We start from the raw sequence: 15,847 nt of genomic DNA on the forward strand, positions 1-15,847 counted from the left end.
CACTCTTCCGGCCGTGTAAAATCAAATTCGGAGGGGGGAGAAATCTGAAAGAATGCTGGACTTTGAGTGGCCATGATAGTAAGCAACGTGGGGTAAGTACACTTTTTTTTCTCAGTCTCTCTTGTTTATCTCCGTCCTGGCATAACTAGCTACTATGCTACACCCGTATCGTAAACTTTCACTCACTGGGAGCTGACTGGCTTCACTGGGAAAGTTAGTTCCATTGACGCGGACAGTCTTTAACATGGGTATTTCGGGTACTTGCCAATTCTGTCACCATGTGATGTACTCAACACACGGACACAGGATGTAATCCTTCAGCCATCAACATGAGGCTTCTTTATTTATTTCCTTTCTCTGTTTACCCTCCGTCGCCCCCTACTGGGGTGGAGGGTAACTATCACCACAGTTCTCTGCCAAAGCCTCACAAGGCGGCAGCTCCTTTCTTCTTGGGGGCTCTTCGACCCTCTTTACCTGCTCTGGTGCTGCAATGGCATCTCCGCTGCAGCATCACCTCATTCCGCTCTTTGACCCTGGTGAGCTCCCTCGGTGGCGATAATCTGGCTGGACACCCATCCTGCATGTTTAGAGACCTCCGACCCAGGAAAATGAGATGGGGTTGCAGCAGAGTTGGAGGGGTGGGTGGAAGTCTTGCCCTACTGCTGCTCCAGACCAATAAGGAAAATCCTGCCCATTATGTTCTATATTCATAACTGTGTTTGAAGCTTTATCAGGAAGAAGTTATTGATCTTTTTATCCAGGGATAATAATAGCTACATTTTGAAATGAGTGTGTGATATTGCAAAATAAAGGGGTTTAATGATACCAATCTCTTAAATAAGAGTGATATTAAAACATTTTAAATGCACTATCGATCAATAATTATTTTTGACAAATTGATAGTAAATATAAATATGACTATTTTGAACCATATGTGATTGTGCCGTGCTTTCATAGACCCGCCTACCATATTGTAACAAACTGGGTTATAAGGCATTGTTGGATTGCAAAAATAGGCCTGTGATTGTGGGAAGTATTAACACCAGTTTTGATGAAAACTGTTTTGAAAGGCTCCATACTGGCTCAGTTGAACACATAAAGAATGGCCACTTCAGTGAGCTATTAGAGGGCTATGGACATTATCCCAGCAAAGAGTCAATGGCTGAGTCTTCCTCTGGGGTGTGTTTTCCACTGAAGATGGGTCGGAGCAGGATTTCCACTTACAACCCAAACCCCACTATGACCCCAACCTGTTTTCCAGGGAGGAACTCCTGCAGCTGGCCAGGAAAATTGGCGACAGGAGGAGGAAATTGGGCAGAAGAGCTCTGTAGATCTTTGTAAATGTTAAAGATGAGGCTCTCTCTGAGCTCAAGGTCATTCAGCTGCAAGCAAGCGACCTATGGAGAGGGCGAGGTGCCCTCTATTAGGCCCTCTCCCTCCAACACTTACAATAGTGGAGTTACGGTCATTGTTTCAGAGGTTACTGCCAACCCTCCCCAGTCAGTCTGTGGGGTCAGTGGTAGTTATGGGAGGAGGCAGGGAAATCGGCTGGTTTGCCAGGCATTGTCTCCCGCCCTCATTTAAATGTGCTGGAAGAGACAAGGGGCAGGATGCTGACTTCCCTGCTGGTTGGTGCAGGAAAGGGACGCCAAGTCTGATTGGACGTTTACTGGCAATTTCATCATATGATCTCCCACCTCCAACCGCCTCGCCCAATCAAACAGACTTTTTCCCCCACCTCCATTATTTTTATAACTAATAAATAAAAGGGTTCAACAGACCCTTTTCATTTAAAAGCATACAATTTTCATTTAAAGCCCTTATGATTTTGCTCCTGGGTTGCTCACAATAGTGTTCAGGAGATTAATCTTTAATTCCTGGCAACTCCAGAACAATCCTGGCGGTTTAGCAGCCCTAGTGCAGGAATACTCTTGGCGGTGCTGGCTGGGGTGGGGACCCAGCTGTGGGCCTCCCTGCCTCATTTTCCTTCATTTTCTGCCACTAGTGAATAAAATCCAGCCCAATGTCTTGAGGTGAAAAGGAAGAGGAGACAGAAATAATTGGCATAAAAAAGTGGGGCAAAAATGTTTTTTTAATTCAATTTACCTCTATCTCTTTGGATTTAACTGCTATCCCAGTTGACTAAGTGAATGGCACTAATTATCATCACTTTGTTGCTTGTGTGTTCACTTAATCTAGTGTTCAAAAAATAATTAGACCTCAAATTTCCTCCAGAGTCCGAACAAATGGAGGCGTTATTGGGGTGAGCAGGAACTAGTGGGAGCGGAAATTGGGGCAGGACTGAATAACATAGGACATAGGAAGATAGCACCAGGAGGAGGCCATTCAGCCCCACAAGCCTGTTCCACCATTCAATTAGATAGTGGCTGATCTGTACCTTAACTCCCATTTATCTGCCCTTGGTCCATATCCTTTGATACCCTTACCGAACAAAAATCTATCGCTCTCAATCTTAAAAAAAAATGGGCCCAGCATCCACAGCCTTTTTGGGAGCAAGTGTTCCAGATTTCCACTATCCTTTGTATGAAAAAGTGCTTCCTAATTTCACTTATAAATGGCCAAGCTCTAATTTTAAGATTATGTCCCCTTGTTCTGGATTTGCTCACCAGAAGAAATAGTTTTTCTGTATCTGCCCTATCAAATCTCTATCATTTTTAACACCTCGATTAGATTAGCCCTCAAGCTTCTAAACTCAAGGCAATACAAACCAAGTTTATGAAACCCTTTTAAGACCTGGTATCATTCTGGTAAATCTGTGCTGTACTCTCTCCAAGGCCAATATATTTTTCCTGAGGTTTGGTGCCCAAAACTGAACACAGTAGCCCAGATGGGGTCTGACCAAGGCTCTGTACAACTGGGTTCAGCTGCATTTCCACCTGATCTGTGATGTGCTGGGGTTTCTTTTGGGATGGAACCGATTGTTCTTGCATTTGGCTCTTTGCAGCCTGACGTGAGAAATGGAGGTGGGACTGGTGGGTTGATGTCCCCTCTGGTGCCCCTATTATACTGTCCCTATACTTTCAAGAGGTAGGTGTACAGTACTTTCTAATGATGTAAATTGGACCCACCAAAGAGACAAAGGCCTGTTTCCAAAGTGACTTTCCTAGAAAGGAATAAAAACAGAAAATGCTGGAACGCCAGTTCTGAAACATTAACTCTGTTTCTTTCTCCACAGATGTTGCCTGACCTGCTGAATATTTCCAGCATTTTCTGTTTTTATTTCAGATTTCCAGCATCTGCAGTATTTTGCTTTTGTTCCTAAAAAGGACCCTGTTTTTGTTCATCCCTTTAATCTTCAGCTGGTCCTACCACCTCTGCACCCAAGCAGCTCTCCTCTGTCCCATATTTCTGCTCCACACCACCTAAGAGGCCCCTCAACGTTGAAAGTGCCCAACAACATTTCGGATGCACCTCACCAGATATTAAGCCCCTCCCCCACTCATAGAATATACAGGAAACACAGGTGAGGAGATGTGTATAAGCAGCGTGTGTTTCACCAAAGTGGCAATAGAGCAGCTTTGCCACCTACTGCATGAGGACCTGCAGTCAGGGTCCTCGGCCCATACTCTCTCTCTCTGGCTATGAAGGGTCATTTCAAGCAATCACTATGAATCCCTGTAATCTGCCAGACTGCAGTACAGTGTGCATTCATCAGGTGACTGATGTACTTTATAGGAGCATCACAGCAAGGCAGCAACGAGATAGGGCTATACAATTTTACAGCTCTGCTGGCTTTCCCAAGTTCCAGAGTGCAATCGATGGCAGGCTCCCACGCAACATCCCCTCAACAGAAAGGGCTTCTACTCCCTCAATATATAGATTGTGTGTGATAACATCAAAGGATCCTACACGTCAACACCAGATAAGTTGGAAGTAGTCACGATGCATTCATCCTTCAAAATGTGGCTCTCCCTGATGCCTTTGTGGAAGAAAATCAGGTCACTGGATGGCCTACCTGCTGTTCCCATAACTATTTCTAAGAGTGGCCCAGATAGCAGCAGAAGAACACTACAATGAGCCCATGTCTCTACAACAAAGATCCTCGAGAGGACCATCAGCATCTTAAAGGGATGTGATCACTGCCTAGACAGATCAGGAGGGGCACTACAGTATTCTCCAGATCATGTGGGACACTTAGTTATAGCCCAATGTGCCCTTCACAACTTCACAATACAGAAAGGGCTGGCGACTGGTCCTAGCTTCGTTGGAGGAAGATCTACGTGGAGGAGAACATCATGATAACCTCCATTCAGAGGACTCCTCTGTGGAACACTCTCTAACTTTGACATCCAAACCCTTATCTCTTTCTCCCCCACTATCAAATTAAAGAACATTCACTCAATCCAGTAGCCATCCAAAAACATTACAACACATCAATCCCCTTTGCCCCTACACGCTTATGCTAATAATCATAATCTGATTGAATAAGTCAGCACCAAATAAGTGCACCTTTTCCTGTATGACTCTAAACTCATCAACCGCATTATAATGAGAGCCGACCATCAAAACTGCGCGGGTCCCACACTGAATCCTCCAGACAGCTGCCGTACACGATTATCCCACACATATGGAAATCAACCCTACTGTCTACATTTATGTTCAAAGACAATCAGCCTTATTTTATGTTAGTTAACAGTCTGTAGCTAATTCTTTGTGTATGACAGATGATCAGAAGCCAACAGATCCCTGGCTTAAAAATAAAAACCTGACATTTCGTTGTGAATTAGAGGAGAAGCGTGTGGATTGGAGGAGGAACGTATTTGGGGTGCTGGGTTTGGGGAAGTGCTGTGGCAAGGTGTAATGCAGAAAAATAGAGATAGCAAGACATCATTCTCACCCTTGCTATACAGGTAAGATTGTTGAGGTGCTTGGGGCAGCTCATCATGTGGGTGATGGTGTGGGCATTGACATTTTCAGCCACCTCCTTCCAGGCCTGCTGCAGAGAATGCCTGGGTACCCTCCTGCCATCCAAGGTGAAGAGGACCTACCTGAATGTTCTCACTTGCTCAACAAGCAGCTCTACTGCTGTGTAAGAGAATCGAGGTGTTCTTGTCTGCGACTTGCTGCTTTCCAATAACCTCCCACTAGCAACACAGTGCTGCACAGAGTTGAATGGCAGCTTGCTTTAAGAGGTACATTCACTTTTTAAATAGGTGCCAAGCACACCCTCCAATTGGGTGGTCTGCCCGTTAGTCAAATTTAAATGAAGTCTGAGCATCAAAGTGGTTCAGGTCTCAGATTGATGACATTGGACAGGCGGCATATTCACCCTGCCCACTGCCCGAAGTGAAAATCTACCCTGCCTTGCTGTAGGTTTTCACTCTCCCTCATTGAGTTTTTTCAGGTTACTGTACTTCTTTTTCCTTTCTTCTTCTGTCTTCTGTCACCAATTGCAATATGGGATAAAAGAGAAATTGGTCAAGGGATCAGAGAGTGGGGGGGGATAGATTGTCAACTTGCCACCCGTGCATAAAACTGGCATTACAGATCGGGGGAGCTGTAAGAGAAACCGTCTCATTTCATTTCCATTGAATGATGTAGAACTGGAAATTGGGTGCTTACCGTAATGAGTGGTCAATCTGCAATTCCAGTTTTTTGTCCGGGGGAAACATGGAGGGTGGGGGGCAAGTTGAAAATCAACCCTTGGAACTTTGGAACTTCCATTTATTTTAACAAGGCACTTCTGTGGAGACATTCGGAGAGAGCATTGCAAGAAGCAGCTGGTAGGCAGGGATGCAGAAGGGTTTCCAGCGGGTCAGTCCCTGAAGTCAGGACCCAACTTTTTTTAAACCCTTCTCTGCATCCAACCACTTACCAAGCAAGGAAAGCAAAATGCTCGCCAGCAGAAAATGCCCTGTGCCTCTGGATTTACTAAAGCTTTTTAAATGAATCAGGAGTCATTTAAAAAAAAAATAGTACAATGTACACTGGATGCTCAGTTTCCGTGTTTGACAAAGGTTGCTTTAATGATCTTGTGTACTACTTACCAGCTGACCTGCTTCAGTCTTAAAAAGTCTTTGATTATTTGAATGACCTGTCTATACAGCATCATTCATGTAACATAATGTGCTTTTATACTATCAAAAACATGTGATGCTAAAGATAACATTAAAGTCAGTTCAAAATTTTAGGTTAGGATTTGTGACCGAGGGCATATAACATCTCCCTGTTTGCTTCTGATAGCTTGCAGTTGCCCTTCTTCAAACTCATAAATTTGATTTTATTGCTGGTCATAAAGATAACTGGCAAGTCTGAGCCCACCTAAAGGAATTGGGAGCATTACTGTTATGGTGATAAGGAAAGGGAATGAATTGTAGAACCAAAGAGGTTAGCAGCATAGAAGGTGGGCATTGGGTCCATCATGTCTCTGCCAGCTCTTTACTAATCCACTAGCCTGCTTTTTCCCCAATAGCCCAGTACCTTCCTCCGCTTCAAATCTTTATCTACTCATTCCTTCATGGATATGTAAATACGTTTCTCTTAACCTCTCTGTCAAAGGACTGGGGGAAACTAAGCAAAACTTTCGTCAAATGGCAGAAAAACCAGAGTAAGCAGAACATCACGTCCATCGCTGACCGTGGGAGGGAAGGGGGTAAAAGTAAAGAGGGGATGCAGGCTGAATGCCGGGCCATGCGGTGCAGGGGCTCGCGAGCCGACACTTGCTCACTTGGGGAGCGTGTGAGGACTGCGTCCGTCCGCCTGGCCCCGTCACATTTCAAACCAGCTGAGCGCAAATTGGCTGCAGCGTTTTCTACATTACAACAGTGACGCCACTTCAAATAGTACTTCATTGGCTGTAAAGCACTTTGAGACGTCCGGTGGTCATGAAAGGCGCTGTATAAATGGAAGTATTTCTTTCTTTCTTTCTTCTCTAAGTGGTAATTTTAAATTGATGTCCCTTCATCACTGACTCCCCAACCAGAGGAAATTGTCTTTTCCTACTTCTTCTATAAGAAGTCTTCATATTTTTTAACACCTATATTCAATATCCTCTTAGCATTTTCTGCTGCAGTGAAAACACTCCCAGTACCTCAAGTCTCTTCTCACACCTATAGTTTCCCATCCTTGGCATCATCTTGCTGTATGGTATCTATGGCTTTAATATGCTTTCTATAACAGATTGCCCAAAATTAGACACATTACTCTTTCTGTGGCCTAACCAATATTTTGTATTTTTTTTTATTCATTCATGGGATGTGGGCATCGCTGGCAAGGCCAGCATTTATTGCCCATCCCTAGTTGCTCTTAAGGTGGTGGTGAGCTGCCTTCTTGAACCGCTGCAGTCCGTGTGGTGAAGGTACTCCCACACTGCTGTTAGGTAGGGAGTTCCAGGATTTTGACCCAGCGATGATAGGTCAAAAGTGTAATATACCTCCAAGTCAGGATGGTGTGTGGCTTGGAGGGGAACTTGGAGGTGATGATGTTCCCATGCGCCTGTTGCCTATGTCCTTCTAGGTGGTAGAGGTCGCGGGTTTGGGAGGTGTTGCTGATGAAGCCTTGTCAAGTTGCTGCAGTGAATCTTGTAGATGGTACACACTGCAGCCATGGTATGCCAGTGGTTGAGGGACTGAATGTTAAAGATGGTGCATGGGGTGCCAATCAAGCGTGCTGCTTTGTCTTGGATGGTGTCGAGCTTCTTGTGTTGTTGGAGCTGCACTCATCCAGGCAAGTGGAGCGTATTCCATCACGCTCCTGACTTGTGCCTTGTAGATGGTGGAAAGGCTTTGGGGAGTCAGGAGGTGAGACATGCGCCGCAGAATACCCAGCCTCTGACCTGCTCTTGTCGCCACAGTATTTATGTGGCTGGTCCAGTTAAGTTTCTGGTCAATGGTGAACCCCCAGGATGTTGCTGGTGGGGGATCCGGCAATGGTAATGCTGTTGAATGTCAAGGGGCAGAAGTTAGATGCTCACTCATTGGAGATAGTCATTGCCTGGTACTTGTGTGGCGTGAATGTTACCTGCCACTTATCAGCCTAAGCCTGAATGTCTTCCAGGTCTTGCTGCATGTGGACATGGAATGCTTCATTATCTGAGGAGTTGCGAAGGGCACTGAACACTGTGTAGTCATCAGCGAACATCTCCACTTCTGACCTTATGATGGAGGGAAGGTCATTGATGAAGCAGTTGACATCTTAGACTGGGTATTATGCAATGAGAAAGGATTAATTAGCAATCTTGTTGTGCGAGGCCCCTTGGGTCGGAGCGATCATAATATGATAGAATTCTTCATTAAGATGGAGAGTGAAGTAGTTGACTCAGAGACTCGGGTCCTGGCTTTAAATAAAGGAAACTACGATGGTAGGATTGATTGGGGAATGTCACTCAAAGGGTTGACGGTGGATAGGCAATGGCAAACATTCAAAGATCGCATGGATGAACTACAGAATTTGTTCATCCCTGTTTGGCATAAAAATAAAACAAAACAGGTGACTCAACCGTGGCTAACAAGGGAAATTAGGGATATCATAAGATCCAAGGAGAGGACATATAAATTGGCCAGAAAAAGCAGTAAACCTGAGGATTGGGAGCAGTTTAAGATTCAGCAAAGGAGGACAAAAGGATTAATTAAGAGGGGGAAAATAGAGTATGAGAGCAAGCTTTCAGGGAACATAAAAACTGACTGTAAAAGCTTTTATAGATATGTGAAGAGAAAAAGATTGGTGAAGTCAAGCGTAGGTCCCTTGCAGTCAGAATCAGGGGAATTTATAATGGGGAACAAAGAAATGGCAGACCAATTAAATACAAACTTTGGTTCTGTCTTCATAAAGGAGGACACAAATAACCTCCCAGAGATGTCGGGGAACATAGGGTCTAATGAGAGGGAGGAACTGAATGAAATTAGTATTTGTAGGGAAATGGTGTTAGGGAAATTGATGGGATTGAAGGCCAATAAATCCCCAGGGCTTGATAATCTACATCCTAGGGTACTTAAGGAAGTGGCCCTAGAAATAGTTGATGCATTGCTGGTCATCTTCCAAAATTCAATAGACTCTGGTACAGTATCCATGGATTGGAGGGTAGAAAATGTTACCCCACTATTCAAAAAAGGTGGTAGAGAGAAAACGAGGAATTATAGACCGGTAAGCCTGACATCGGTAGTGGGGAAAATGCTAGAGTCCATTATAAAAGATGTTATAGCGGAGCACTTGGAAAACAGTGACAGGATCGGACAAAGTCAACATGGATTTACAAAAGGTAAATCGTGCTTGACTAATCTACTGGAATTTTTTGAGGATGTAACTGGTAAAATAGATAAGGGAGATCCAGTGGATGTGGTGTATTTGGACTTTCAGAAGGCTTTCGATAAGGTCCCGCATAAGAGATTAGCGTGTAAAGTTAAGGCACATGGGACTGGGGGCAAGGTATTGACTTGGATAGAGAACTGGTTGGCAGACAGAAAGCAAAGAGTTGGAATAAATGGCTCTTTTTCCGAGTGGCAGGCAGTGACTAGTGGGGGTACCGCAGGGATCGGTCCTACGACCCCAGCTATTCACAATATATATTAATGATCTAGACGAGGGAACTAGATGTAATATCTCCAAGTTTGCAGACGACACAAAGCTGGGTGGGCGTGTGTGCTGTGAGGAGGATGCCGAGAAACTCAAGTATGATTTGGACAGGTTGGGTGATTGGGCAGAAGCATAGCAGATGCAATATAATGTGGATAAATGCGAGGTTATCCACTTTGGTGGCAAAAACAGGAAGGCAGATTATTATCTGAATGGCAATAGATTGGGAGAAGGGGAAGTGCAACGAGACCAGGGTGTCCTTGTGCACCAGTTGCTGAAGGTAAGCATGCAGGTGCAGCAGGCGGTTAAGAAGGCAAATGGTATGTTGGCCTTCGTAGCGAGAGGGTTCGAGTACAGGAACAAGGATGTCTTGCTGCAGTTGTACAGGGCCTTGGTGAGACCACATCTTGAGTATTGTGTGCAGTTTTGTTTGCCTTATCTGAGGAAGGATGTTCTTGCCATGGAGGGAGTGCAGCGAGATTCACCAGGCTGATACCTGGGATGGCAGGAATGACGTATGAGGAGAGATTGGGTTGATTGGGCTTATACTCGCTGGAATTTAGAAGAATGAGAGGGGATCTCATTGAAACTTATAAAATTCTAACAGGACTAGACAGACTAGATGCAGGAAGGATGTTCCCGATGGCGGGGGAGTCCAGAACCAGGGGTCACAGTCTAAGGATAAGGGGTAAGCCATTTAGGACTGAGATGAGGAGGAATTTCTTCACCCAGAGAGTGGTGAACCTGTGGAATTCTCTACCACAGAAGGCAGTCGAGGCCAATTATTAAATATATTCAAGAAGGAGTTGGATATATTTCTTAAGGCTAAAGGGATCAAGGGATATGGAGAGAAGGCAGGGACATGGTACTGAATTTGGATGATCAGCCATGATCTCATTGAATGGCGGAGCAGGCTCGAGGGGCCGAATGGCCTACTCCTGCTCCTATCTTCTATGTTTCTATGTTTCTATGGTTGGGCCTAGGACACTGCCCTGAGGAACTCTTGCAGTGATGTCCTGGGGCTGTGATGATTGACCTCCAATCACCACAACCATCTTCCTTTGTACGAGTTATGACTCCAGCCACTGGAGAGTTCCCCCCCCCCCCCGATTCCCATTGACTTCAGTTTTACTCAGGCTCCTTGATGCCACACTCAGTCAAATGCTGCCTTGATGTCAAGGGCAGTCACTCTCACCTCACCTCTGAAATTCAGCTCTTTTGTCCATGTTTGGACCAAGTGCTGTAATGAGGTCTGGAGCCGAGTGGTCCTGGTGGAACCCAAACTAGTCATCAGTGAGCAGGTTATTGGTAAGTAAGTGCTGCTTGATAGCACTGTTGATGACACCTTCCATACTTTGCTGATGATTGAGAGTAGACTGATGGGGCAGTAATTGGCCGGTTTGGATTTGTCCTGCATTTTTGTGGACAGGACATACCTGGGCAGTTTTCCAGTCAGATAGATGCCAGTGTTAAGGCTGTACTGGAACAATATAGACTGGGATAGTAATACTGTAAAGGGCAGAGGGGGGAAGAATTTCTGAAGTGTGTTCAGGAGAACTTTCTTGATCAGTACATTTCCGGCCCAATGAGGAAGGAGGCATTGCTGGATCTGGTTCTGGGGAATGAGGTGGGTCAGGTGGATCATGTTTCAGTAGGGGAACATTTAGGGAACAGCAATCATAGTATCATAAGTTTTAGGTTAGTTATGGAAAAGGACAAAGAGCAATCTAGAGTCAAAATACTTAACTGGAGGAGGGCTAATTTCAGTGGGTTGAGAACGGAGCTGGCCCAGGTAAATTGGAATCAAAGATTGGCAGGCAAAACTGTAATCGAACAATGGGCTGCCTTTAAAGAGCAGATGGTTCGGGTACAGTCGAGGTACATTCCCACTAGGGGGAAAGGAAGGGCAACTAAAGCCAGAGCTCCCTGGATGACGAAAGAGATAGAGAGTAAGATGAAACAGAAAAAGGGGCGGATGACATATGTCAGGTTGAGAATACAAGTGAGAACCAGGGTGAATACAGAAAGTTCAGAGGGGAAGTGAAAAAGGAAATAAGAGGGGCAAAGAGGGAGTATGAGAATAGGCTGGCAGCTAAAATAAAAGGAAATCCAAAAGTCTTCTATAGGCATATAAATAGTAAATGGGTATAAAGAGGAGGGGTGAGGCCAATTAGGGACCAAAAAGGAGACATACGCATGGAGGCAGAGAGCATGGCTGAGGTACTAAATGAGTACTTTGCATCTGTCTTTACTAAGGAAGAAGGTGCTGCCAAAGTCACAGTGAAAGAGGAGGTAGTTGAGATGCTGGATGGGATAAAAATTGATCAAGAGGGGGTACTAGAAAGGCTGGCTGTACATAAACTAGATAAGTCACCAGGACTGGATGGGATGCATCCTAGAATGCAGAGGGAAGTAAAGGTGGAAATTGCAGAAGTACTGGCCATAATCTTCCAATCCTCCTTGGATATGGGGGTGGTGCCAGACGACTGGAGAATTGCAAATGTTACACCCTTGTTCAAAAAAAGGTGCAAGGATAAACCCAGCAACTACAGGCCAGTCAGCATAACCTTGGTGGTGGGGAAGCTTTTAGAAACGATAATCAGGGACAAAATTAACAGTCACTTGGACAAGCGTGGATTAATTAAGGGAAGCCAGCATGGATTTGTTAAAGGCAAATCGTGTTTAACCAACTTGATTGAATATTTTGATGAGGTAACAGAGAGGGTTGATGAGGGCAATGCAGTTCATGTGGTGTATATGGACTTCCAAAAGGCGTTTGATAAAGTGCCACATAATAGGCTTGCCAGCAAAGTTGAAGCCCATGGAATAAAAGGGACAGTGGCAGCATGGATATGAAATTGGCTACATGACAAGAAACAGGGCAGTGGTGAACGGTTGTTTTTCAGACCGGAGGAAGGTACACAGTGGTGTTCCCCAGGGATCGGTACTAGGACCACTGCTTTTCTTGATATATATTAATGATTTGGACTTAGGTGTACAGGGCACAATTTCAAAATTTGAAGATGGCACAAAACTTGGAAGTATAGTGAACAGTGAGAAGGATAGGGATAGACTTCAAGAGGACACAGACAGGCTGGTGGAATGGGCAGACCCGTGGCAGATGAAGTTTAACACAGAAAAGTGCAAAGTGATACATTTTGGTAGGAAGAATGAGGGGAGGCACTATAAACTAAAGGATACAATTCTAAAGGGGGTGCAGGAACAGAGAGACCTGGGGGTATATGTGCACAAATCGTTGAAGTTGGCAAGACAGGTTGAGAAAGCGTTAAAAAAGCATATGGGATCCTGGGCTTTATAAATAGAGGCATAGAGTACAAAAGCAAGGAAGTTATGAGCAACCTTTATAAAACATTGGTTCGGCCACAACTGGAGTATTGTGTCCAATTCTGGGCACCACACTTTAGGAAGAATGTGAAGGTTTTAGAGAGGGTGCAGAAAAGATTTCCAGGGATGAGGGACTTCAGTTATGTGGATAGACTGGAGAAACTGGAATAAAAACAGAAAATGCTGGAAACTGGGGTTGTTCCCCTTAGAGCAGAGAAGATTGAGAGGAGATTTGATAAAGGTGTTCAAAATCATGAGGAGTCTGGACATAGAGAGAAACTGTTCCCATTGGCGGAAGGGTCGAGGACCAGAGGACACAGATTTAAGGTGATTGGCAGAAGGTCCAAAGGCGACATGAGGAAAAACTTTTTTACACAGAGAGTGGTTATGATCTGGAATGCACTGCCTGAAAGGGTGGTGGAGGCAGATTCAATCGTGGCCTTCAAAAGGGAATTAAATAAGTACCTGAAAGAAAGAAAAAAATGCACGGCTACAGTGAAAGGGTGGAGGATTGGGACTAGCTGAAGTGCCCTTGCAGAGAGCCGGCATGGACTCGATGGGCCGAATGTGCTGTAACGATTCTATGATTCTATGATTCAGTGGGCTAGAAATTCATTCTAGCCCAGGAATGGGCAGTATCATTAGAAAAGTTTGAAAATTAGCACCAGGCGCTAATGCTTTAGACTGTATGCAAAATTCATTCTCACTGCTCAAAGAAATGATTGGAACGCTAATTCCAGTCTTAAAGGCCTAACTCGTTGGCGTTACACTTAAAGGGTGGACCAATATCGGGTGCAGTCTAATCGCAACTTATCATTGTCACAGGTTTTTCCCAGTACTTAAAGGGGAGGTTCATTGATACTGCAGCATCTCATTCTCAACATTGCTAGCTGTGCAGCTGCCTCAGCACAACAAGGAGAAGGAGCCAGAGGACTGAAGCAGGTGTGCTCACTGCAGATCCACCTCAGTCGGGTGGTCAGGGTGATTGAACGCTTCAACAAATGCTACATACCACCATGTGTCCACAAGCTTCACACACTGCCCAAAGCACCAGACCCCCAGCACTGACCCACCAACAATCTCTACCTACCAACAGTCACAACCACATCTCACATCTTGCACACAATGACAGCTATTCAACTATGGGAGGCACAAGGGTCATTATTTATTAGAATAAATGTGATATATGTGATATGCTAATGCATAAATTTATTAATGGAGTTTGCAATATTTTGTGACCTCTCTCATTTCACCTTTGCGCCCAGGAGGACGCTGAGATATGGCATGGCACAGGGATGGTACAGCCCCCATTAATGTTGCCAAGTGTAGCAGTTTCAATCTTTGACCAGTAACAGTAAATGTAGCTACTTTTTAGTTACCAGAAGACTGCTGATACAAAAGAAGCTTGAAATTACTCATAGGACTAGTTCTACTGGGTGAAACTGACAACTATTGAAACTAACCTGCCCTGACAGCTGGGAGTGATTAATTCTGATGCCTTTAATCACTGGAGCCAGCTTCCTGGAACTGCACGCCAGCTCTCCCTGTCGCTGTCTGGTCGAGGCGCTAAGTGGTGACAATGAATTTTCCAGATCGGGCGGCCAGTGAGCATTGCACGCTGACTAACATCATGATCTGCCTGATGTTGAAGTCCCCGGTGGTACCTCGTATTGGCAACGCAATGGGAAGGGGGGGTTCGGATTTGCTGTGTGGCACTGGATTCACCTCACCCCAGCACTATTGCATCAGCACCCCATTACCGCCATCTACTGGTGCTAACGGGAGGCGCTAAGGTACCAAAATTTTCCCCCAGTGAATATAGCTAATTTAGGAGGTAAACCATTTTGTTAAATACATGTATGCATTTTCAAAGGTTTTGCCCTGATCATAAACAGACCCAAGATGAAAAGTAAAGAAATGCACATTGTCTTACCTATGACTATTAAGTAAAATCCTGCTATAACATCAGCTTCCCAGGACAGTTTTGAAGTGAATGGATCTTCATGGAGAAGCGAGGGAGGCAGGTCACTAGAGTGAGGAACTGTGTTGTTGTCACTGGATGTCATTCTTATACAATACGTTACCTTAAACAAAAACACAAAACTGTTAATTTTTTTCTTCAATAAGCAAACCACATTTATAATCTGCAGCAATAATTTTTTCAGCTACACCCAGCTCGAACTGTATCCTAACTTGCACCAAGATTCGTTCACCCATCACCCCTTTGCTCGCTGACCTACATTGGTTCCTGGTCCAGCAGTGCCTCAAATTTTAAATTTTCATCCTTGCGTTCAAATTCCTCCAGGACCTTTCCCCTCCCTCTCTCTATAACCTCTACCAGCCCTACAACCCTCCGAGATCTTTGCGGGCTTCCAATTCTGGCCTCTTGTGCATCCTTGATTTCCATCGCCCAGCCATTGGCAGCCATGTCTTCAGCTGACTAGGCCCTAAGCTCTGGAATCCCCTCCCGAAACTTCTCTGCCTCTCTACTTTTCAATCCTCATTTAAACCTACCTTTTTGACCAAGCTTTTGGTCACCTGTTCTAATATCTCCTTAAGTGGCTCGGTGTCAAGTTTTTGTTTGATACCGCTCCTGTGAAGCGCCTTGGAGCATTTTACTATGTTAAAGGCACTAGATAAATGCAAGTTGTTGTTGTTGTGTTGAAATCCTGCATTTGTGACCTGAAGTGAAATCCCAGCAATTAGTCAACTGTAAAATTTATGGAGTTACTTATGCTATTTGGATTTGTAATTAAAAGCTCTGACCTATTGGATTCAAGAGTTTTAAGTGAAGAAATTTGGCGTAAGCTGCAATAAATCACTGATGTGAATGTCCTGTGGATTTCCACTGTGAATCAAAAGCTGTCACATGCACTGAACAGGCAGCCTATTACCTCTAAGGGTTGTAATTCTGCTGTGTGATAGGAACATAAGCAGGTCATTCAGCCCCTCAAGCCTGTTTTACCATTCA

At 44.7% G+C, this 15,847-nt stretch overlaps 1 protein-coding gene across 1 annotated transcript in view; it reads right to left on the minus strand.

Annotated features, from left to right (window-relative positions):
• The window catches only part of opn5 (opsin 5), a 124,925-nt gene extending 109,970 nt beyond the window's left edge, over positions 1-14,955 (minus strand). The window contains exon 1 of the mRNA XM_085998204.1: positions 14,810-14,955. Coding sequence (XP_085854330.1) covers positions 14,810-14,942 — 133 coding nt within the window. The 5' untranslated portion in view covers positions 14,943-14,955. The remainder of the gene's footprint in view (positions 1-14,809) is intronic.
• Positions 14,956-15,847: the final 892 nt, after the last annotated feature.

Source organism: Somniosus microcephalus, chromosome 9 (assembly GCF_052327205.1).
Source record: "Somniosus microcephalus isolate GS21.2 chromosome 9, FLI_Smic_1.0, whole genome shotgun sequence".
Taxonomy (NCBI): Eukaryota; Metazoa; Chordata; class Chondrichthyes; order Squaliformes; family Somniosidae; genus Somniosus; species Somniosus microcephalus.